Source organism: Procambarus clarkii, chromosome 32, assembly GCF_040958095.1.
Source record: "Procambarus clarkii isolate CNS0578487 chromosome 32, FALCON_Pclarkii_2.0, whole genome shotgun sequence".
NCBI lineage: Eukaryota > Metazoa > Arthropoda > Malacostraca > Decapoda > Cambaridae > Procambarus > Procambarus clarkii.
The window spans coordinates 16,920,870-16,945,145 of record NC_091181.1 but is presented as its reverse complement, the minus strand read 5'-3'; the positions used below and the strand labels follow the sequence as shown (position 1 = coordinate 16,945,145).

General features: G+C 41.3%; 1 protein-coding gene across 1 annotated transcript in view; it reads left to right on the top strand.

The window, feature by feature from the left end:
* LOC123749655 (probable glutamate receptor) overlaps positions 1-24,276 on the top strand; it is a 294,522-nt gene that overhangs the window by 162,868 nt on the left and 107,378 nt on the right. Inside the window, exon 9 of the mRNA XM_069334972.1 lies at positions 10,520-10,700. Within this exon, the coding sequence (XP_069191073.1) occupies positions 10,520-10,700 (181 nt within the window). The remainder of the gene's footprint in view (positions 1-10,519; positions 10,701-24,276) is intronic.

Here is a 24,276-nt window from a genome sequence, read left to right as displayed (position 1 = left end):
CAGCCCTGCTGATCCGGAACTTCTCTTAGAAAACAGTCCAGTTTTCTCTTAAAGATGTCCACAGTTCTTCCGGCAATATTTCTTATAGTCGCTGGGAGGATGTTGAACAACCGCGGACCTCTGATGTTTATACAGTACTCTCTGACTGTGCCTATGGCACCTCTGCTCTTCACTGGTTCAATCTTGCATTTCTTCCATATCGTTCACTCCAGTACGTTGTTATTTTACTGTGTAGATTTGGGACCTGGCCCTCCAGTATTTTCCATGTGTATATTATTTGGTATCTCTCTTGTCTCCTTTTTAGAGAGTACATTTGTAGAGCTTTGAGACGATCCCAATAATTGAGGTGTTTAATCTCGTTTATGCGTGCCGTATATGTTCTCTGTATTCCCTCTATTTCAGCAATCTCTCCTGCTCTGTAGGGGGAAGTGAGTACTGAGCAGTACTCGAGACGGGACAACGCAAGTGACTTGAAGAATACAACCATTGTGATGGGATCCTTGGATTTGAAAGTTCTCGTAATCCATCCAATCATTTTTCTGGCTGACGCAATATTTGCTTGGTTATGTTCCCTAAACGTTAGATCGTCGGACATCATTATTCCCAAATCCTTGACATGCTGTTTTTCTACTATGGAAAGATTCGATTGTGTTTTGTACCTTGTGTTATGTTTCAGATCCTCATTTGTTGCCGTACCTGAGTACCTGAAATTTATCACTGTTAAACATCATGTTATTTTCTGCTGCCCTATCGAAAACTTTGTTCACATCTGCTTGTAGTTTTTCAATGTCTTCAACAGAGGTTTTTTTTCATGCTGATTTTTGTGTCATCTGCAAAGGACGACACGAAGCTGTGACGTGTATTTTTGTCTATATCAGATATGAGAATAAGGAACAGTAGCGGTGCAAGGACTGTACCTTGAGGTACAGAGCTTTTAACATCGCTTGGACTCAATTTTATCTGATTGACTGTTACTCTTTGTGTTATTTCGACAGGAAATTGAGTATTCAGCGTCCTATTTTTCCAGTTATTCCCATTGACCTCATTTTGTGAACTATCACCCCATGGTCACGTTTGTCGAACGCCTTTGCAAAGTCTGTGTATACAACATCTGCATTTTGCTTTTCTTCTAGAGCTTCAGTGATTTTGTCATAGTGGTTGAGTAACTGTGACAGACAGGATCTTCCCGCTCTAAAGGGAAGTCTGGATGGTTGGTTCCCGGTGTGTATGGTGATGATGTTGGTGTGTCTGGTGATGGTGTTGGTGTATCTGGTGTTGGTGTTGGTGTGTCTGGTGATAATGTTGGTGTGTCTGGTGTTTGTGTTGGTGTGTCTGGTGATGGTGTTGGTTTGTCTGGTGATGATATTAGTGTGTCTGGTGATGATGTTGGTGTGTCTGTGACTGTGTTGGTGTGTCTGGTGATGGTGTTGGTGTGTCGGGTGATGGTGTGTCTGGTGTTGGTGTGTCTGTTGTTGGTGTGTCTGGTGATGGTGTTGGTGTGTCTGGTGATGGTGTTGGTGATACCTTCTTGATGGGGTTCTGGAAGTTCTTCTACTCCCTAATCCCGTCCCGAGGCCAGGCTCGACTTGTGAGAGCTTGGTCCTCCAGGCTGTTACTCGGAGCGGCCCGCAGGGCCACATACGCACCACAGCCCTGCTGATCCGGAACTTCTCTTAGAAAACAGTCCAGTTTTCTCTTAAAGATGTCCACAGTTCTTCCGGCAATATTTCTTATAGTCGCTGGGAGGATGTTGAACAACCGCGGACCTCTGATGTTTATACAGTACTCTCTGACTGTGCCTATGGCACCTCTGCTCTTCACTGGTTCAATCTTGCATTTCTTCCATATCGTTCACTCCAGTACGTTGTTATTTTACTGTGTAGATTTGGGACCTGGCCCTCCAGTATTTTCCATGTGTATATTATGTGGTATCTCTCTTGTCTCCTTTTTAGAGAGTACATTTGTAGAGCTTTGAGACGATCCCAATAATTGAGGTGTTTTATCTCGTTTATGCGTGCCGTATATGTTCTCTGTATTCCCGCTATTTCAGCAATCTCTCCTGCTCTGTAGGGGGAAGTGAGTACTGAGCAGTACTCGAGACTGGACAACGCAAATGACTTGAAGAATACAACCATTGTGATGGGATCCCTGGATTTGAAAGTTCTCGTAATCCATCCAATCATTTTTCTGGCTGACGCAATATTTGCTTGGTTATGTTCCCTAAACGTTAGATCGTCGGACATCATTATTCAAAAATCCTTGACATGCTGTTCTTCTACTATGGGAAGATTCGATTGTGTTTTGTACCCTGTGTTATGTTTCAGATCCTCATTTTTTGCCGTACCTGAGTACCTGAAATTTATCACTGTTAAACATCATGTTATTTTCTGCTGCCATATCCAAAACTTTGTTCACATCTGCTTGTAGTTTTTCAATGTCTTCAGCAGAGGTAATTTTCATGCTGATTTTTTTGTCATCTGCAAAGGACGACACGAAGCTATGACGGGTATTTTTGTCTATATCAGATATGAAAATAAGGAACAGTAGCGGTGCAAGGACTGTACCTTGAGGTACAGAGCTTTTAACATCGCTTGGACTCAATTTTATCTGATTGACTGTTACTCTTTGTGTTATTTCGACAGGAAATTGAGTATCCAGCGTCCTACTTTTCCAGTTATTCCCATTGACCTCATTTTGTGAGCTATCACCCCATGGTCACGTTTGTCGAACACCTTTGCAAAGTTTGTGTAAAGAACATCTGCATTTTGCTTTTCTTCTAGAGCTTCTGTGATTTTGTCATAGTGGTTGAGTGACTGTGACAGACAGGATCTTCCCGCTCTAAAGGGAAGTCTGGATGGTTGGTTCCCGGTGTGTATGGTGATGATGTTGTTGTGTCTGGTGATGATGTTGGTGTGTCTGGTGATGATGTTGTTGTGTCTGGTGATGATGTTGTTGTGCCTGGTGATGATGTTGGTGTGTCTGGTGATGATGTTGTTGTGTCTGGTGATAATGTTGGTGTGTCTGGTGATGATGTTGTTGTGTCTGGTGATGATGTTGGTGTGTCTGGTGATGATGTTGGTGTGTCTGGTGATAATGTTGGTGTGTCTGGTGTTGGTGTTGGTGTGTCTGGTGATGTTGGTTTGTCTGGTGATGATGTTGGTGTGTCTGGTGATGATGTTGGTGTGTCTGTGACGATGTTGGTGTGTCTGGTGATGGTGTTGTTGTGTCTGGTGGTGGTATGTCTGGTGATGGTGTGTCTGGTAATGGTGTGTCTGGTGATGGTGTGTCTGGTGATGGTGTGTCTGGTGATGGTGTGTCTGGTGATGGTGTGTCTGGTGATGGTGTGTCTGGTGACGGTGTGTCTGGTGATGGTGTGTCTGGTGTTGGTGAGTCTGGTGATGGTGTGTCTGGTGACAGTGTGTCTGGTGATGGTGTATCTGGTGATGGTGTGTCTCGTGTTGGTGTGTCTGGTGATGGTGTGTCTGGTGATGGTGTGTCTGGTGATGGTGTGTCAGGTGTTGGTGTGTCTGGTGTTGGTGTGTCTGGTGATGGTGTGTCTGGTGTTGGTGTGTCTGGTGATGGTGTGTCTGGTGATGGTGTGTCAGGTGTTGGTGTGTCTGGTGATGGTGTTGGTGTGTCTGGTGTTGGTGTGTCTGGTGATGGTGTGTCTGGTGATGGTGTTGGTGTGTCTGGTGATGGTGTGTCTGGTGATGGTGTGTCTGGTGACGGTGTGTCTGGTGATGGTGTGTCTGGTGATGGTGTGTCTGGTGTTGGTGTGTCTGGTGTTGGTGTGTCTGGTGATGGTGTGTCTGGTGTTGGTGTTTCTGGTGTTGGTGTGTCTGATGTTGGTGTGTCTGGTGTTGGTGTGTCTGATGATGGTGTTGGTGTGTCTGGTGATGGTGTGTCTGGTGATGGTGTGTCTGTTGATAGTGTTGGTGTGTCTGGTGATGGTGATGGTGTGTCTGGTGATGGTGTGTCTGGTGATGGTGTGTCTGGTAATGGTGTTTGTGTGTTTATGGATGGTGTTGGTGTGTCTGGTGTTGTTATTGGTGAGTCTGGTGATGATGTTGGTGTGTCTGGTGATGGTGTTGGTGTGTCTGGTGATGGTGTTGGTGTGTCTGGTGATGGTGTTGGTGTGTCTGGTGATGGTGTGTCTGGTGATGGTGTGTCTGTTGATAGTGTTGGTGTGTCTGGTGATGGTGATGGTGTGTCTGGTGATGGTGTGTCTGGTGATGGTGTGTCTGGTGATGGTGTTTGTGTGTTTATGGATGGTGTTGGTGTGTCTGGTGATGTTATTGGTGAGTCTGGTGATGATGTTGGTGTGTCTGGTGATGGTGTTGGTGTGTCTGGTGATGGTGTTGGTGTGTCTGGTGATGGTGTTGGTGTGTCTGGTGATGATGTTGGTGTGTCTGGTGATGGTGTTGGTGTGTTTGGTGATGATGTTGGTGTGTCTGGTGATGGTGTTGGTGTGTCTGGTGATGGTGTTCGTGTGTTTGGTGATGATGTTGGTGTTTCCGGTGATGGTGTTGGTGTGTCTGGTGATGGTGTTGGTGTATCTGGTGTTGGTGTTGGTGTGTCTGGTGATGATGTTGGTGTATCTGGTGTTAGTGTTACTTTACCTTGAGGTTACCTTGAGGTGCTTCCGGGGCTTAGTGTCCATGCGGCCCGGTTGTCGACCAGGACTCCTGGTTGCTGGACTGATCAACCAGGCTGTTAGACGCGGCTGCTCGCAGCCTGACGTATGATTCACAGCCTGGTTGATCAGGTATCCTTTGGAGGTGCTTATCCAGTTCTCTCTTGAACACTGTGAGGGGTTGGCCAGTTATGCCCCATATGTGTAGTGGAAGCGTATTGAACAGTCTTGGGCCTCTGATGTTGATAGAGTTCTCTCTCAGAGTACCTGTTGCACCTCTGCTTTTCAATGGGGGTATTCTGCACATCCTGCCATGCCTCCTGGTCTCATGTGATGTTATTTCTGTGTGCAGGTTTGGGACCAGCCCCTCAATTATTTTTCGCGTGTAAATTATTATGTATCTCTCCCGCCAGCGCTCAAGGGAGTACAGATTTAGACTCTTTAGTCGGTCCCAGTAATTTAGATGTTTTACTGAGTGGATTCTAGCAATAAAGGATCTCTGCACGCTCTCCAGATCAGCAATTTCTCCAGCTTTGAAAGGGGCTGTCATTGTGCAGCAGTACTCCACTCTAGAGAGCACTAGCGTTTTGAAAAGCGTGTGTCTGGTGATGGTGTTGGTGTTTCTGGTCATGATGTTGGTGTGTCTGGTGATGGTGTTAGTGTGTCTGGTGTTGGTGTGTCTGGTCATGATGTTGGTGTGTCTGGTGATGGTGTTGGTGTGTCTCTGATGGTGTTGGTGTGTCTGGTGATGGTGTTGTTGTGTCTGGTGTTGGTATGTCTGGTGATGATGTGTCTGGTGATGGTGTGTCTGGTGATGGTGTGTCTGGTGTTGGTGTGTCTGGTGATGGTGTGTCTGGTGATGGTGTGTCTGGTGATGGTGTGTCTGGTGTTGGTGTGTCTGGTGATGGTGTGTCTGGTGATGGTGTGTCTGGTGTTGGTGTGTCTGGTGTTGGTGTGTCTGGTGATGGTGTGTCTGGTGTTGGTGTGTCTGGTATTGGTGTGTCTGGTGATGGTGTGTCTGGTGTTGGTGTGTCTGGTGATGGTGTGTCTGGTGTTGGTGTGTCTGGTGATGGTGTGTCTGGTGTTGGTGTGTCTGGTGTTGGTGTGTCTGATGATGGTGTTGGTGTGTCTGGTGTTGGTGTGTCTGCTGTTGGTGTGTCTGGTGTTGGTGTGTCTGGTGTTGGTGTGTCAGGTGTTGGTGTGTCTGATGATGGTGTTGGTGTGTCTGATTGGTGTTGGTGTGTCTGGTGTTGGTGTGTCTGGTGTTTGTGTGTCTGGTGATGGTGATGGTGTGTCTGGTGATGGTGTTGGTGTGTCTGGTGGTGGTGTTGGTGTGTCTGGTGATGGTGTTGGTGTGTCTGGTGATGGTGATGGTGTGTCTGGTGATGGTGTGTCTGGTGATGGTGTTGGTGTGTTTGGTGATGGTGATGGTGTGTCTGGTGATGGTGTGTCTGGTGATGGTGTTGGTGTGTCTGGTGATAATGGTCCGTCCTAAAATAGTTTCTTAAACAGTCTCACACCTGTATATTTGCACAGACATGATCACCACACTCAAAATTCTCAGGGAAATTGACAGGGTAGACAAGGCTGGATTATATAACACAGGTGGTACACGCACAAGAGGATACAGATGGAAGCTGAGTACCCAAATGAGCCACAGAGACATTAGAAAAAACTTTTAGTTAGTAAATGGAATGCACTAGGAAGTGATGTAATGGAGGCTGACTCCACATACACAGTTTCATATGTTAATATGATGGAGCTTGAGAAACTCACGAATTTGTACACCAGTAGATTGACGGTTGAAAGACGGAACCAAAAGAGCCAAAGCTAAACCCACCGCATGCACAACTAGGTGAGTTCAGACACATTTTTTTAACATACAATTATTGCGTAGTTAATAGAAACACAAACACATCGTAAGTCACCCCTTTGGGTACTATTCTGAGGCTCCAAGTATACCTCTCACGATGGCGCTTATGAGGGGTAACTCGAGTAGATGACAATTCGTTACTCTCATACCTTTATGGGAAAGGTATAAAAGATGAAGCACAAAAGTGTAAGCAAGTGTCCGGGATATATAAATTAAGCACACTCAAGAATCAACTGGAATTAAAAAAATAATGCCGTATCAGAAAATTAACATCGGTTCAAAGATATGAAGCATTAATTGACAAACCTCTTTGTATCCAAATTATCCAAAATATCCAAATTATAATGATTATGTATGCAGGCGATGAGTCACTATAACGTGGCTGAAGAATGTTGACCAGACCACACACTAGAAGGTGAAGGGACGACGACGGTTCGGTCTGTCCTGGACCATTCTCAAGTCGACAATCGACTTGAGAATGGTCCAGGACGGACCGAAACGTCGTCGTCCCTTCACCTTCTAGTGTGTGGTCTGGTCAACATGATTATGTAGGAAAGATGAGAATGTTGTAACTACTTGGATTGATGTTAATAGTTATATGACAATTGTACACGGTAGATGATATTCACACCTAGAGAAGCAGCCGGGAGTAATTGGGAGGGAGTGAGCGAGGGGCGAGGCGGCCTCTCTCATCAACATGTAATAAACACCTGATATACCAATAAAATATATTAGCAAGTAGTATGTTACAAGCTAGTGCTCTTAGATGAAACAAGAATGATGAGCTGAATCAATATAGAGAGTGATAGTAGAAAACTCAAGAAAAACCCTGAGCAAACTTAATAGCTTCATTGGAATGATGGCTACTTGACGTTAATCGAGAGAAGTTTATACAAGATGATGATGATGAGATAAAAGGATAGTGAGTAACAAATATAAGAAAAGACATGGTTTCTTCATTACGCATTTCTGGACAGCCAGGAAATCTTTAGACAAAGCTCCATACAAGAGGCCCACAAACTTGAGAGGCAGGCAGGAAGAACACTAACATTGGTAAGAGAGTACCTTATAGACAGGAGCCAGAGAGTTAAAGTGAGGAGCAAAATGTAGTACTGACGTAGAGTGAGATGCACAGTAAATCATTTGTGTTAATACCCTAACATCAGAAGTTAACTCCTATAAGTTAGTGTTTCCGGGCAATGCAAACTTAATGAGAAGAGTCGAGACGGATGAAGATTGTAAGACACTCCGTGTTAACAAGCTATAGAATTGGTTCGATAAAGGTAGCAAAGAGTGAACATAACACTAAGCCAACATCTGGAGGAACAGTGAAACAGGAGAACATCAGCCTCATACTGTAGTAAAATTCAAAACATCATTCAGGAACCTAAATAAGAAGTCATTTAGATAACTGCACATTCCCTATGCGAGACCAATTGTGATTATTCTACCCTATTGGTGAGTTCCATCTAAAGATTACACAAAATATAACTATGAAAGATACTGAAGCTTGATGACCAAATCGAACATCAGAAAATGGAGAAACGATGATGTTTCGGTCCGTCTTGGACCATTATCAAGTCGTGTGACAGAAGAGATTCATTGATTGATGATTGATGAAGATTAAGCAACCCAATAGGTGGCACGGGCATGAGTAGCCCGTAAATAAAAGAGAAGAAAGTACTGGCAAATAAATAAAGAAAGAGCGTGAGGTAAGGAGCAGGTAAAAGAAAATGGAAAGAGTAAGATGAAAGGTAAGAATTGGATTAATGGTAAGAATGGGATGAATGTACGAATGGGACGAAGTAAGAAAAAGTAGATGGTTATAGGAAAAGTAAAAACAAGAAAAGGAATAAGAATAAGAGAAAAAGGCAAAGCTTAAGTCAGGTCACGTTAGTTAAGAAGGTTGGAGCAATTGAGTATGTGTTGTGAAAGGGAAGAGTCAATAGCAACAAAGCCAGGACTAAGGTTCATGTTGGGTCGGTTGTGTATCAGAGCCGAGTCAACAAGATGGCGTCTGTGAAGAGTAGAGGCAGAAAATTTTATTTTAGAAGAAGACCAATCAATAGGATGATTATAGTCCCTAACATGATAGAAGAGATCATTGTTTGTGTCTGCAGACTTAGCACTTCTTTGTGTTCCTTAAGTATGTCATTTAATGTACGGGCAGCTCCCCCTAGGTAGGGAGGGAGCTGGTCGGCAGAGCGGACAGCACACTGGACTTGTGATCCTGTGGTCCCGGGTTCAATCCCGGGCGCTGGCGAGAAACAATGGGCAGAGTTTCTTTCACCCTATGCCCCTGTTACCAAGCAGTAAAATAGGTACCTGGGTGTTAGTCAGCTGTCACGGGCTGCTTCCTGGGGGTGGAGGCCTGGTCGAGGACCGGGCCGCGGGGACACTAAAAAAGCCCCGAAATCATCTCAAGATAACCTCAAGATAGGTATTGGAGAGGACAAGACGAACATGAGATAGAGAAGACACCAGCTGCATTAGAAGCAGGAAGAGCAATGGGAACCAGATTACTACGAACAGTGTTAGTTTGTCGAAAGGCGAGCTTTATGTCAAGAGGACGAAGGGTATTAATGAGATTTTTGAGTTCAGATATTAAGGGAAAGCAGAGTACAGTTGTTCTATTGCTGGAAACAAGTTTGTGATGAAAGAAATTTCGTTTAGCTTATGAATAGGCGCAGTTAATAAAATGTAAGGAGTTACCAAGGCGAGAGAAAGACTTGTAAATAAAAGACAAATCATAATAAAGAAACTGAGCGTCACTGATGCGTAGAACCCCGGTTAACACAGGAAATACTGCGCTCTATCTTCCCTTCATATCTGAACTCAAAAATCCCACTAATACCCTTCATATCAAACTCACCTTCCGACGAACTCTCTTCGTAGAAATCTGGTTCCCACTGCTCCTCCTAATGCCAGTGCTGCTGTGTCTAGTCTATTTCCTGTTCATCTTGTCCTCTCCAGTACAGAATAGGTTAATTTCCAACAATGTTTGCTGATGATACAAAAATTTCGAGAAAAATTCAGGCAGAGAGAGATGCTAGTAGACTATCAAAAGACTTGGACAAATTGACAGAATGATCCAACAAATGACTACTAGAGTTTAACTCAAGTTAATGTAAAGAAACTAGGTATAGGGAGCAGGAAGCCGGACACAAGATAATAATTTGAGATGAATCCTTCAGAAATCGGGAAGAAAAAACATCTGTGAATTGGCATCCCACCAATCCACTTCAGAACATGTCTTTTGAAGCCCACTTCTAAAAGATATCGTTAGCTGCATATGCTAGGTTGGCCATCATTTCTAATGAAGTGCCTTTGGAAATCTGAGTAAGTAATCATTCAGAACTTTGCATCACATATGTTAGACTAATCCTAAAGAATGCGGCTCCTAAGATTTACCACCTGAATTACCCCAGAAATGGGAGGTAAGATCCCCTTAGCTGGAAGAAAGAAAGTTAAGGAAGACATGATTACCACATACAATATTCTCGTGGGAATTTGTAGAGGTAGATAAGGACAGATCCTTTAGCAATAGTGTTATTCGCCCACGCGGTCACAGGTAGAAATAGAATACCCAAATGAGCGGCAGAATCATAAGAAATAATTCTTTCAGTTTCAGAGTAGTGAGCAAATGGAATGCACTAAGAAGGTAGGGAGTGTAGGTAGTGTACATGCAGAGTGTCAATTGGGAATGTGATAGAGCCCACTGGACTCAGGCCACTGTACACCAGTTGACTGATAGTTGAAAAGTTGCTGAAGTGCCGAAGGTCAACCCTCAAAAGAACAATCAAGTGTGCCTTTAATTGTACTCATCACACACATTATCTTCTTATGAGATTGTCATCACACGAAAAAATATAGAAACGAATTAAAAGATGAAATTCCGACCTAGAAAACTGTATGACATAAATTCGTCCAACATTCACATCAGTAAACCATCAAACACATCACTCTTGTACATGGTGTAACATGATCTTTGTTGATATGTAATTTCCTTTAAGTCTGTGAAGTCCGGCATGTTCCACGAGGTGGCGGAGGCGGAGACCAAGGGTCGCATTAAGTACAAGCTGTTGTCGGAGTTCCGTCAGGCCATCAACACGCTAGTGAGGCGGGGCGACCACGTCCTCATGGACCTGGAGATCGTCATAACTATGTTCATCGGACTGGACTTCTCTCACACAGGTGATCTGACGATGAGGTATCGTACTGAAGTGATCACAAGAAATGATAAAGCACATGCACCCACACACATGAATATTTAATTACTTTAAGTCTTCAAGGATTCGAGTTTGGGACTCACAAGTGCGAGTCTAGTACTCAAAAGTATTAGACCCTGAATGTGCTCAATAAGGATCTCAGAATTACCTAACTGGTACCCAATAGAGACTTTAAAATCTTTACTAGAGCACCAATAGGATATATCTGGAGTTCGAATCCCCCCATTGATACAACTTAATGAAGCATTATTTCCAACCTGTCCTCATGGAGGAAATGCACTTAAGGGGATTAGGAACATCTACATAATGGTGCTATTATCTATCATCCATGGTTATGTTCTTAGATTACTTTAGGATAGTGTTTGGTTAGGTTTCATTACATTTGGTTACTTTAATACAGTGTATTATTGACGATAATATGAAATATGAAAATCAAAAACTTTTTTAATATACCAATGAGTTCCATATACAAAAAAGCAAATTATGCAAAGAAAATGTCTTCAGCATATATTTTTTTATTTTTTAAACCAACGATTTATTAGATAAGAAAGTTATAACTTTAGAATAATCTCTGTTCTGGACTTAGATATCCTTTCAGACAATCATAAATATCTAGAAAACTATCCAGGTAATTTGGGAATTGTGGTTTCTCTCAGTATATGCTGTGAGGACTTGCTTGTTCTTTCCTATGTTGTTGCTGCAGCCTACCTCATCAACAAAGGCTAAATACTCAACAGTAGGCAATTTTTATGTTAAAGTGATTCAAATTACTGACCAGCTGCCCTGCTTAAGCACCTGGATATTTATGTTTATATGTGTGATGATCTGAAAGCATATTATGGTTACAATATAGTCTACTTATAAATTAGCAAGTGAACCTTCGCCCTAAACAGAGAATATTCTGAATTTATAAATTTATTGGTTTATATTTCGTTGGTTTATAAAATGAAAAGTTTTTGCTTAATTCGTTTTATTTGTAAAATAAAGAATTTGTAAGATTCCAGATTCCAAAAGGAAGATTTGAATTCTTCATTAAATGAAGAATTTGGCTTTCTGTAAATGAAATTATAGGGAACAATCATATGGTTTTCAAATGTCATATTTCACAAGTTTGAGAATAACGCACCATATTAACATATTAAAACCTAATAAAACCTAACCTAATCTAACCAGACCTAACCTAAGGATTGGGAATAGATAATACCATTAATTGCATAGTGGTTTCAGTGGCAGCTCATGGGAAAATTGGATGGAAGTACTGTGTCACAGCAAGGTGATAGCTCCTACACTATCATACAGTATGAAACGCCTATTTTTATATCATTTTAATTAAAATTGTCCGAATTCAGCAGTTATAAATATATTAAAAATAACACACAAAGATCTTTTGTTACTTCATATCTGTTAGTTGCCTATTATTCTAGTGTGAGGTAGATGCTGTAAGTGTCGGGGAGGGGGGGGGGGGGATTAAAGCTCAGCGGGTCTTATGGATGAGCCGCTACTAGAGGTTATGAAGTTATTACCTCCAGGGTAGCTCCTCCCAGGGGATAGGTTGCTATAATCTACTTGCCAGCCATGATCATGAATTAAAGACACTTTTCACATGATTCACAACATATGGAGATTGAACATTTCTCAAACAATACTTCACTGACAACTTGTTCAAATTAAAACTGTTATAATTATTCCCTCCGTGTACTACAAATATAAATAGTTCCCAACAGAACCTAAACACCTAACCTACACCTAAATATGCCCATTATGTTAATATATAATTATATTAATTTAAATTTTAGAACATTTGCATTATTTAATGAACATTATGATAAAATTTCTGAACCCGTCTTAGTGTACGAAATGGTCAGTGCATGGAATGAACTTAGGATGGGTTTCTATTTCCATGTACTACAAATACAAATAATTGTCAACTTGAACACTTACCCTACCCCTACCCTCATTTAGGCATAACTATACACCAAATTGTAATATATAATAATGTTAATTTTTATATAAAACAAACTAATTTTCAAAACACCGTTAAAATTGTTCACAGCATCTTTGTGGTCAGCTGCTGTATAGATGAGAAATGTCTGAGAATGGGTTGTATTGCTGTCAGCAATGTATATGACAAGGATGAAGTGGTGAAAAGCTTCTAGATACTGTCGTGATCCCGGACTTCCTGAGGGGGTTGGGGGCTAATGGAGCTTAGACCTCCAAAGCTCTCTGGCTACTGTGCCAGACCGTTCCTTTCCTTTGCGTACAGGTAAACAAAGTTCCCCCAACCACTCTCTGCCAGAATGGACAAATGACCTCGGAAGCCACACACTCGCTACCGCCAGTCGACCAACCAAAAAACTGTAGAGTGCTTATATTCTGACCAGGAGATCACCCTGTACGTTTCCTGATCTTGGAGAGGGGTTCAGCATCACACGTTTAGGGAGGTGTGGCTCCAACACTGGCCTCGTTGTCCTGTGTACACACCCAACTCGAGCCGCCATGACTCCCCACTTTCTCCTTGGTTGATCTCCACAACCCCCTTTTCTGAACTATTATTATTATTCCGTACCACCCTGTCCACAGCTGTGGTTCTCTCTCTCTCTCTTTTCTACTTTTTGAGAAGCCTCACTAGGACAAGGGCAAACACCTCTTAATTATAAACATTTAATACGACAAAGAACATATACAACACACTTACATACAATACATAGGAATATAAACCTCTACACTTTATGACACTATAACCTGGCTGCAGTCCAATACCGTCATGGCTCTATCCGCCGTCTATATCAAGTGGTCGCCCAACTCCTGGCTCGCTACTTATATTATCAACCGCACTAAGTGGATTAAATCTCATAATACAATATGGCACAATCAGCCCTAGAATGTATATAAATACATATACAGGTAACTTAGCCTATGGCTGTGACACTATGAACATCAATATATATATTCCTTGATACAAAAATGACCACTCACCCACCTTCCACTGTGTCTTGCACGCCAATGGCACTCAAGCACTCTACCAACTCTCTATCAGTAATCAATAAGAACCTCCTCTCTGCATCCAGAGGTTCACTACCCTGAACATCTTCAGGTTCTCCCAGAATTGTCTACCAGGGTCTTCTACAGCTCTTCCGGTTGCTACACCATGAAGTTTTCCTTGAACAGCAATGATGCTTCACCACTGGTACCACAGAAGCACGTTAAACTTAACTTCACTGCTCCTCCTCGTATAGCTTGAGGTCCAACTCCTCACTATGGGGTTGCCACAGGGTTCAGTACCCCTTCCACAGCCTTGGAGTTCCATCCACTACTCCTCCTCTGACCTCGAAGTTCTCTCAGCCTCCTGCACCATATCTCGTACCTGTGTTGCTACTCTGAGGCTCCCTCGCAGGCTCTCGAACGCTTACCTGGGCTTGGGACTTAATACTTGTGTGGTATGACTCACCAGGTCCATATCCACTCTTAACTTCCCCACGGCTCTTCCATGAGTGGTCTTCCTCCTATTGAGCCTCCCTTCATGTTGGCGCTATGATTGACTTCCCCCCAAGAGCTAAACGCCTCCTCCAACATGTCTGCTCTGTCAGCTGCTGACCGCAAGTCCTTGTTGCCTGCTTCCCTTATCCTCCGCCTCGTTTCCGGGTGGAGTAGAGACATGAACATCACTACCATCAGCTGCTTCACGTCCTCAAAAGTCTCCACTTCCCCAGATTTCAGCCACTTGAGAAACCCACGATCCAGCTCCATGGCTGTCTTTGCAAAGGTCCTCCCTGGTGTTTGAGTGCATTCGCGAAATCTCTTACAGTATGACTCAGGTGTCAGTTGGAAGGAATGCAACACCGCACTCTTTAGTGCATCATAGTTCAGACATTCGTTTATGTCTGACATGTTGTAGGCCTCCATGGCCTCCAGTCAACCTACTCTGCACCAGTTCGCTCATCTTTTCAAGGTCGTAAACCTCTCAAAGTGGTCGAAGAAACTTTCTGCCTCCTGGGTTATGAATGTAGGTAGATCACATTCCCTAACATGGTGGTCGTTCCGGCAAACAGACTGCTGCATAAAACCGCTTTCTATATGTACCAGTTCAACTGTACATTTCGCTTGTACCTCTAATCTCTTTGTCCCTCTCTTGTTGAAGCTGCAGCTGGGCAGCATGCTCTCATCCTTCCCTCTGTAATCGATCTTCACGCTCCTCCCGCTTCTGCTGCGTTCCTCTTGCTGCCGCTGGATTTCACACTCCCTTTCCTCTCACTGCAGCCACTCTTGTCGATCTCGTTCTTCTCTCTCTGTAGCTACATTTGCCATTCCTCTTGGTGCACATCCACCTACAGTCGCAACATCTCCAGTTTCACGCTCTTCCGATTTCCGCTTGAGCTCACACTGCTCCTGTCGTTACTTTGTGCTTTCCCAGAACCGGCAGGTTCTTTAGACTGTTCATGCCAAAGGGTCTCATCACGTGTGCTGAGCTGAGCAACAATCTCCAACCGCCTCTGAGCTACCCTAGACGGCGTAAGTCTTATGCCAAAGTCTGCTACTTGTCAAAACTGGTCCTTAGTGCAGCTCTCCAGCACACCTTCGTCTCGCAATTCGATAAACTCAGCCACCTTATTACCCTTCATTTTCTCTCTTCTATGTAGTCCAAACGAATATTGAACACAAGTCAACTACACTGGAACCCCAGTAAGTTAATCCTGGCAAGGTCACTGTTACTAACTCGTACACACAGCTCGTATATCAGGGGACAGTGGTATGAATAGTCTAGGTGTCGGAAAATCCGACACCATTTAATAATAATATCATACAGACAGATAAGAGCTGTGTTGTATAAACAAGTTACCCATAGAAAACGTAACTTATAGTGGAATTACCGTCTATAGAAAACGGGATATCATCACCACATACTATTATAATTCACCACCTATTATGGTGGGAATTATTCTTAAATACATTAGTCTTTGGACTTTACCATCATAAAAACATCTTATATAAATTAACTTAATTATCAATATTAAAGTAGAGTAAATGTGACCCTTCTATCACCTTTGGACATCTGGACAATGTAAGCCAGGCGTGAGGGAGGAAGGAGGGAGCCATTGTTGTGTCACCTCCGAGACGTGTGGAGCAAATTTAGCTCCTATCATATCTGGACAATGTCGGCCAGTAACGTCAATAGTATGGAGTGTTAAACAGCCATTGTTTATACGAGACCAGAGGCTCACACGGGAGCAAATTCGGCTCCTGTTAAATTTACTTGGACGTAGTGTTATGGAAACTAAAAGTGTACCATTATCAACACGCTGTCTACAAATTCAAGTTAAGTGTCTATCCGAAACCCGTTTATCATTCATTTATGGCCATTAATGTCAGGATATAGGGTGATCCGGTTAGATCACGAAATCGCCTCAAACTAAAGGTAATTAAGCCAGGTCTTTATTGTTCCATGTACTGTATAGTGTTTTCTCTGATATACTTGTCATATATAGGATTCTGGCTTCACAGCTAGCGCACTTTTGACAGGTCAAGACGAGGAAGCAAGATTTGTGCACCAGTTACTGGGTGATATGGAAGCTACCTCAAAGAGGATAATTTGGTGTCTACACCCTAGTTATACCTGGTGGACTAACCTGCTGTACTATAAGATAAGGAACCTCTTCAATGTATGTAGTCTATTTCTGCAGTTTGATTGGCTGCATATATATTAATTTAATAAACCCCCCCTAATGTGTAGAGGATCGATTTGTGAGATTAAGAGATTATTGCAGAAATACAGTCCACTTATCATTATACAAATTGCTATCGAAGTATATAAATTAACGTAAATATAAATTCATATAAATTAAATAAATATAAATCTCACAGGTCGGTTCCCACATTATTTGGTCCTTCGAAACTGAATTATTTGGACCTTCGGAACCGGAATATTTGGTCCTATGAACCTACATTTGGTCATCTTAGTACCGGATGAACCAGTTAACCAGTGGATTCATTAAATATACTAGTGCAGTGTTATTTAAACAAAGCCAGTCAAAGACAGCGGCGAAGCCTCGTGGGAGCTCAGGAGCCTCCCTCAGCCTAGATCAGCTTCGTCAGCGGTTTCATGCACACCCACAGATTTGGTGGAGTGTTATTCTGTGAAATGACAGCGCTAATATTGAAGCCAGCCATATTAGTGACTGTGTCTTCGCGATATTGTTCACGGATTTCGTGGTGTTACATTTCGCGAGAGATTATCTACGAATTTTGTGGACTTTATTTCGCGAGGTCACTAATAATATTTAATACTTCTTGATAATATTAGAAGTTTCATAGAGGCTAATTAAGAGGCTATTATCAATAATTGTGTATATTATTTCTCCAAAATAGAGAATTATTTAATATATATTGCACTAGTGATCACAGTATAATATTTACTAATTGCCAACCCACAACAGGGTAGGATAAAACCATTGACTAGTTGAACTATTATCGTTCATCCTAGTCCCATTATTACCATAGTCAGTTGTACTATATTGATCAACCTAACACCATTAATGAATGGTCCAGACCCTATTTTGGGTGTAATTTTTATCAACTCGAATTGAGTTGTATATATAATAATTTACTTATGATCATTACACCTTTGAGTGATTAATTAGTGTCAATTCCATCCTAGGGTGATATAGAAGAGCTAACCTAATGGTACTTCCAGTGACACTGGTTTATCACTCAAATCATTAGTGTGTATGATTGTGTATATATAATGTGTATTAATTTTAAGTGCTAACCTCTAGTAGAGGTAGGATTATTGCCTAGTGAGTGCAGAATTTACTCTAGGCTACCATTAGAGTTTGTTCAGTATTATGAGCAGCCCAAGTACAAGCCCCACAAGGCTTCACCAACTAGCCAGTATGGATAATGCAGGGAGAATGAAAAGAACCCTTGCAGGTCTGAAAGGCCACTTAACAAGACAGATCAAGAAATGTGAAGATTTGTCACAACAATCTCAAGTTGATTATGCTGACCTGGAAAGCTATTATCAAGCAGCTGCAGGTAAATTTGAGCAAATCAAATGCCAAATGGCTGTCCTTGTGGGGACAGACTACTACCATCAATTCATTGGTAGCCCTACTAAATATCAGGGCATAACCATGTTAAACTCTGCAGGAGGTAAATTACTCTCAGGCCCAGTATCAAGCCTGAGGAGACCTATGCCTGCAGATAAACAATACCAATAGAAACCTAAATTTGTCAGCTGATTATATTTCTCCAGTAGCATTATACTAAGGAGATTACAGCTGACTATAGTAACAGAGGTTGATGTTAGTATCATCATTTGAAGCTGAAGATGAGTTCATGAGGCCTCAGTGGCAAATCAGTGAACAGTAGCCTAAAACAGCTACAAGTCACTGCGACCAATGTCACTGAACCCACTGCAGTCTCAGAACCATACTTTACTTTAATGATGAGCTATTCAATCTTCTGAATCAATTAACTAAATTAAACCCCAATAAATCTGATGACTGATTTGATACATTTATTATTTAATCAAGATGTATTCCATGGGCCTCAGTGTTTATATATCAGTGACCAGTTACCTGAAGAAACTTCAAGTTATATCTAATGTCACTGATCTCACTGCAGTCCCTGAATCATACTTGACTGTAGTACTTGATCACATTCAGTCTTCTGGGTTAAATAATATGTAATTAGGCTTAAATATTAGCCATTCAAGAGTTGACAGGGAAATGAAATCGCATTAGACTTCTAACCCCTGCAACTCTAGTACGGGACATCCGTCCTGTACGAACAGACACACAAATGTGTGATTACTAACTACTAACAGCAAATTAATCTAATAATTCGAAGGAGGAGTATCGGAGTTCGTCTGTTCTAAATAGGACTTCGACCCGTGAGCAGCCCCTGGGGAATTATGTCGGAAAATCCGACACCATTTAATAATAATATCATACAGACAGATAAGAGCTGTGTTGTATAAACAAGTTACCCATAGAAAACGTAACTTATAGTGGAATTACCGTCTATAGAAAACGGGATATCATCACCACATACTATTATAATTCACCACCTATTATGGTGGGAATTATTCTTAAATACATTAGTCTTTGGACTTTACCATCATAAAAACATCTTATATAAATTAACTTAATTATCAATATTAAAGTAGAGTAAATGTGACCCTTCTATCACCTTTGGACATCTGGACAATGTAAGCCAGGCGTGAGGGAGGAAGGAGGGAGCCATTGTTGTGTCACCTCCGAGACGTGTGGAGCAAATTTAGCTCCTATCATATCTGGACAATGTCGGCCAGTAACGTCAATAGTATGGAGTGTTAAACAGCCATTGTTTATACGAGACCAGAGGCTCACACGGGAGCAAATTCGGCTCCTGTTAAATTTACTTGGACGTAGTGTTATGGAAACTAAAAGTGTACCATTATCAACACGCTGTCTACAAATTCAAGTTAAGTGTCAATCCGAAACCCGTTTATCATTCATTTATGGCCATTAATGTCAGGATATAGGGTGATCCGGTTAGATCACGAAATCGCCTCAAACTAAAGGTAATTAAGCCAGGTCTTTATTGTTCCATGTACTGTATAGTGTTTTCTCTGATATACTTGTCATATATAGGATTCTGGCTTCACAGCTAGCGCACTTTTGACAGGTCAAGACGAGGAAGCAAGATTTGTGCACCAGTTACTGGGTGATATGGAAGCTACCTCAAAGAGGATAATTTGGTTTCTACACCCTAGTTATACCTGGTGGACTAACCTGCTGTACTATAAGATAAGGAACCTCTTCAATGTATGTAGTTAATTTTGTAGTTTGATTGGCTACATATATAATAAACTAATAAACCCCCCCTAATGTGTAGAGGATCGATTTGTGAGATTAAGAGATTATTGCAGAAATACAGTCCACTTATCATTATACAAATTGCTATCGAAGTATATAAATTAACGTAAATATAAATTCATATAAATTAAATAAATATAAATCTCACATGTCGGTTCCCACACTAGGTAAATCACTGTCTTTAAAGCACGATACAACAGAGTGCCCCTTAAGCTAGTACAAAAATATAAATATCACAAAAATAGGATATAGAAACATGCACAAGTAATATATATATATATATAAATATATATATATATATATATATATATATATATATATATATATATATATATATATATATATATATATATATATATATATATATATATATATATATATATATATGTTTCATTGAATATGACCGCATATTCTGTATTTATTATTTTCTGGTTTAGGGCTTCTATCCCTCTAACTATTTTCTTAGCATCAGGGCTTAATTGGAATAGGAGTTCTCCAAAACTCATTTTCGTACTTTTAAGGTGAAGAAAAGAAGTGATTTACTATAGAGTGTATTACACTTATTTGTATAATTTGCACGACGTTTCGAACCTCCCTGGTTCATTCTCAAGTGAACAGATCTTACAATACTAGTTGATTTTATACCCGCATTAGGTCAGGTGATAATACAATGAAGGTGAAAAACATGGGGGGATACATAAGGGATAAACATAGGGGCTGCAGAAGGCTTATTGGCCCATACGAGGCATCTCCTATCTAAACACAAAGATTAATCCAAGTGTAATTGGCCTGTTATGTTGGACATTGTCTTCTGTGTTGGCATCGATATGTTCTTGTCTTGTCCTTACTCTCATGGTGGGTAGAGTAAATAGTTCCGTGATTTGGGTGTTCATGGTAGGTCGCTCTATTCTTATGTGAATTGCCTCAAGAATTTGTAATCTTCTTGAATCTTGGGTTTTGTCTATTATGCAAGTATTCTTGTTCAACATTTCTCTTGTTAGAGTAATGTCATGGGCTTGTCTCATGTGATTCCTAGGGGCACCAGATTGAAGATGGCATGTCAAACGCCTCGTCAGCTTGGTCGACGTCATACCTATGTACTTACATTGAAGGTTACATCCTTCGTGGGGGCAAGTGTACATGTATACAACGCTTGACTGCTGTAGAGGGTTCTCCGTCGGCTTCGGGCTGTTTTTGATAAGGAGTTCGGAAGTCTTCTTGGTTTTGTAGAATATTATCAGGTTTATGTTTTGGTTAGGAGTAGTGCTTTTTACTCCTTTACGGATTATTTCTTTCATTATTCTTTCCTCTTTTATATGTTCACTGTGCATGGTTGATTTGTAATATAATTTTATTGGGGGTGTTGTGGTTTCTGTTCTAGGTTCTGAATTATACCAACGGTCCAAGTGTCTTCTTATAGCAGCGTTTATTTCCGCGTTGCTATATCCGTTGTTCACCAATACCTGAGTTACTCTTTCAAACTCTCTACTCACGTTGCTCCATTCAGAGCAGTGGGTAAGCGCTCGACGAATATAAGCATTGAGAACACTGGCTTTGTATCTTTGGGGGCACTCACTTCTACCGTTCAGGCATAATCCTATGTTGGTGGGCTTGGTATATACGTTGGTGCTTAAAGAGGTTCCTGTTTTTGTTATTACAACCTAGAACAGAAACCACAACACCCCCAATAAAATTATATTACAAATCAACCATGCACAGTGAACATATAAAAGAGGAAAGAATAATGAAAGAAATAATCCGTAAAGGAGTAAAAAGCACTACTCCTAACCAAAACATAAACCTGATAATATTCTACAAAACCAAGAAGACTTCCGAACTCCTTATCAAAAACAGCCCGAAGCCGACGGAGAACCCTCTACAGCAGTCAAGCGTTGTATACATGTACACTTGCCCCCACGAAGGATGTAACCTTCAATGTAAGTACATAGGTATGACGTCGACCAAGCTGACGAGGCGTTTGACATGCCATCTTCAATCTGGTGCCCCTAGGAATCACATGAGACAAGCCCATGACATTACTCTAACAAGAGAAATGTTGAACAAGAATACTTGCATAATAGACAAAACCCAAGATTCAAGAAGATTACAAATTCTTGAGGCAATTCACATAAGAATAGAGCGACCTACCATGAACACCCAAATCACGGAACTATTTACTCTACCCACCATGAGAGTAAGGACAAGACAAGAACATATCGATGCCAACACAGAAGACAATGTCCAACATAACAGGCCAATTACACTGGATTAATCTTTGTGTTTAGATAGGAGATGCCTCGTATGGGCCAATAAGCCTTCTGCAGCCCCTATGTTTATCCCTTATGTATCCCCCCATGTTTTTCACCTTCATTGTATTATCACCTGACTTAATGCGGGTATAAAATCAACTAGTATTGTAAGATCTGTTCACTTGAGAATGAACCATGGAGGTTCGAAACGTCGTGCAAATTATACAAATAAGTGTAATACACTCTATAGTAAATCACTTCTTTTCTTCACCTTAAAAGTACGAAAATGAGTTTTGGAGAACTCCTATTCCAATTAAGCCCTGATGCTAAGAAAATAGTTAGAGGGATAGAAGCCCTAAACCAGAAAATAATAAATACAGAATATGCGGTCATATTCAATGAAACATGTTTGAAAGAAAACCTGCTGCCAGTATACACCAATATATATATATATATATATATATATATATATATATATATATATATATATATATATATATATATATATATATATATATATATATATATATATATATATATATATATATATAATATCAAATTAATATATGCAGCTTCTAATTAATGCAAAAACTTATCACTTCAATATCACACTATAATCAGATGGCTATAAAAACAGGGAAATATATATAGTCTCAACAGAAAATTAATCTACCCCTAACGAAACAAACTAAGAATCACAGACTTATCATGACACGATGTTCCCCGACTAAATGTCTCCTTCCTACTATCGTCTGTCCGACGCTCCTACCCACAACACCCTTCCTCCAGTAGTGGGAACCGGGCCAAACACGTGCAATTTTGTTTTTTTCCCCATGCACGTGTTTTTTTCGTTTCCCTGCTGACCCTTGCAAAGGCATTGCTAATATGCAAGTCTTTGGCCCTTGGGCTTTTACGAACTCTTTTCCCATGCACATCATTGGCCCCTGGGTTTTACGAACATTTTTCAGCATGAACGTCATTGGCCCCTGGGTTTTACGACTTTTTTTTCAGCATGTACGTGTTTGGCCCCTGGGTTTTACGAACTTTGTTCCCATGCACGTCATTGGCCCCTGAGTTTTAGTAGTGGAAACTGGGCGAAACACGTGCAATTTTGTTTTTTTTCCTATGCACGTGTTTTTTTCGTTACCCAGCTGACCCTTGCACAGGCATTGCTAATATGCACGTCTTTGGCCCCTGGGTTTTACGAACTTTTTTTCCCATGCACGTCATTGGCCCCTGAGTTTTACAAACTTTTTTCAGCATGCACATCATTGGCCCCTGGGTTTTACGAACTTTTCTCAGCATGCACGTCATTGGCCCCTGGGCTTTACGAACTTTTTTTCATCATGGATGTTATTGGCCACTAGGTTTTACAAACTTTTTTTCACCATGCATGTCATTGGCCGGTGGGTTTTACAAACTTTTTTCAGCATGCACGTCATTTCCCCCCTGGGTTTTACGAACTTTTTTCAGCATGCACGCCATTGGCCCCTGGGTTTTACGAACTTTGTTCCCATGCACGTCATTGGCCTTTGGGTTTTACGAACTTTTTTCAGAATGCACGTCATTGGCCCGTGGGTTTTACAAACGTTTTTTCACCATGCGTTTTTTCACCATTGGCCCCTGGGTTTTACGAACTTTTTTTCACCATCCACGTCATTGGTCCATGGGTTTCACGAACTTTTTTCCCATGCACGTCATTGGCCCCTGGGTTTTCTCTTATTTTTTTGCCATGCCTGTCATTGGCCCGTTTATTTTTCGTTTTCCCACTGACCCATGAACAGGCATCGCTAATGGTCAATGACGTCATCAACTTACATGGGGATTAAAAGGCCGGCTCCGGGCACTCCCAAATTCTGTTCCCGGTGACCCTGTTTCATGTCCTGTCTCGTGTTGATAGTATTAATAACCTCCTTTATCATGTCCATACAGTCACAGCTCTATCATGTCACATCTATTTCTTCGCCTTTCTAGAGAATGTAATTTAAGCTTTGTCCATCTTTTCTTCGGAGATTGCTTATTGAGCATAGAACAAAATAAAAATGAAAAACCCACTATCAGTCATTTATATGAAAATAGTCCCCTGCCAGGTGTGGTGACTCCAATGCGATTTCAGTAGTAATCCAATATTACTGCATAAACGCATAAATATATATGCACGTCTCACATTCACTCAAAACATGCCTCCCCACACCTTGCTGTAGAACATAACAAATCAAAATTCTCATTCAGTAAAAGCAAGCCTCTAATATTTTTGAAATTAGGCCTTCTGCAGTTACCTTCTTTTCTGACGTCATCATCCCTAATGCGGTCTGAGGCGCATTAGGGACGAATGCGTCCCTAAATGCGGATCCTAGGAGGTTCACACACATTAGTGCGAGCTCTTAATCGGGCTTAATACCTCAACTGTACTCTGTGTATCATCAGAGTCGATATT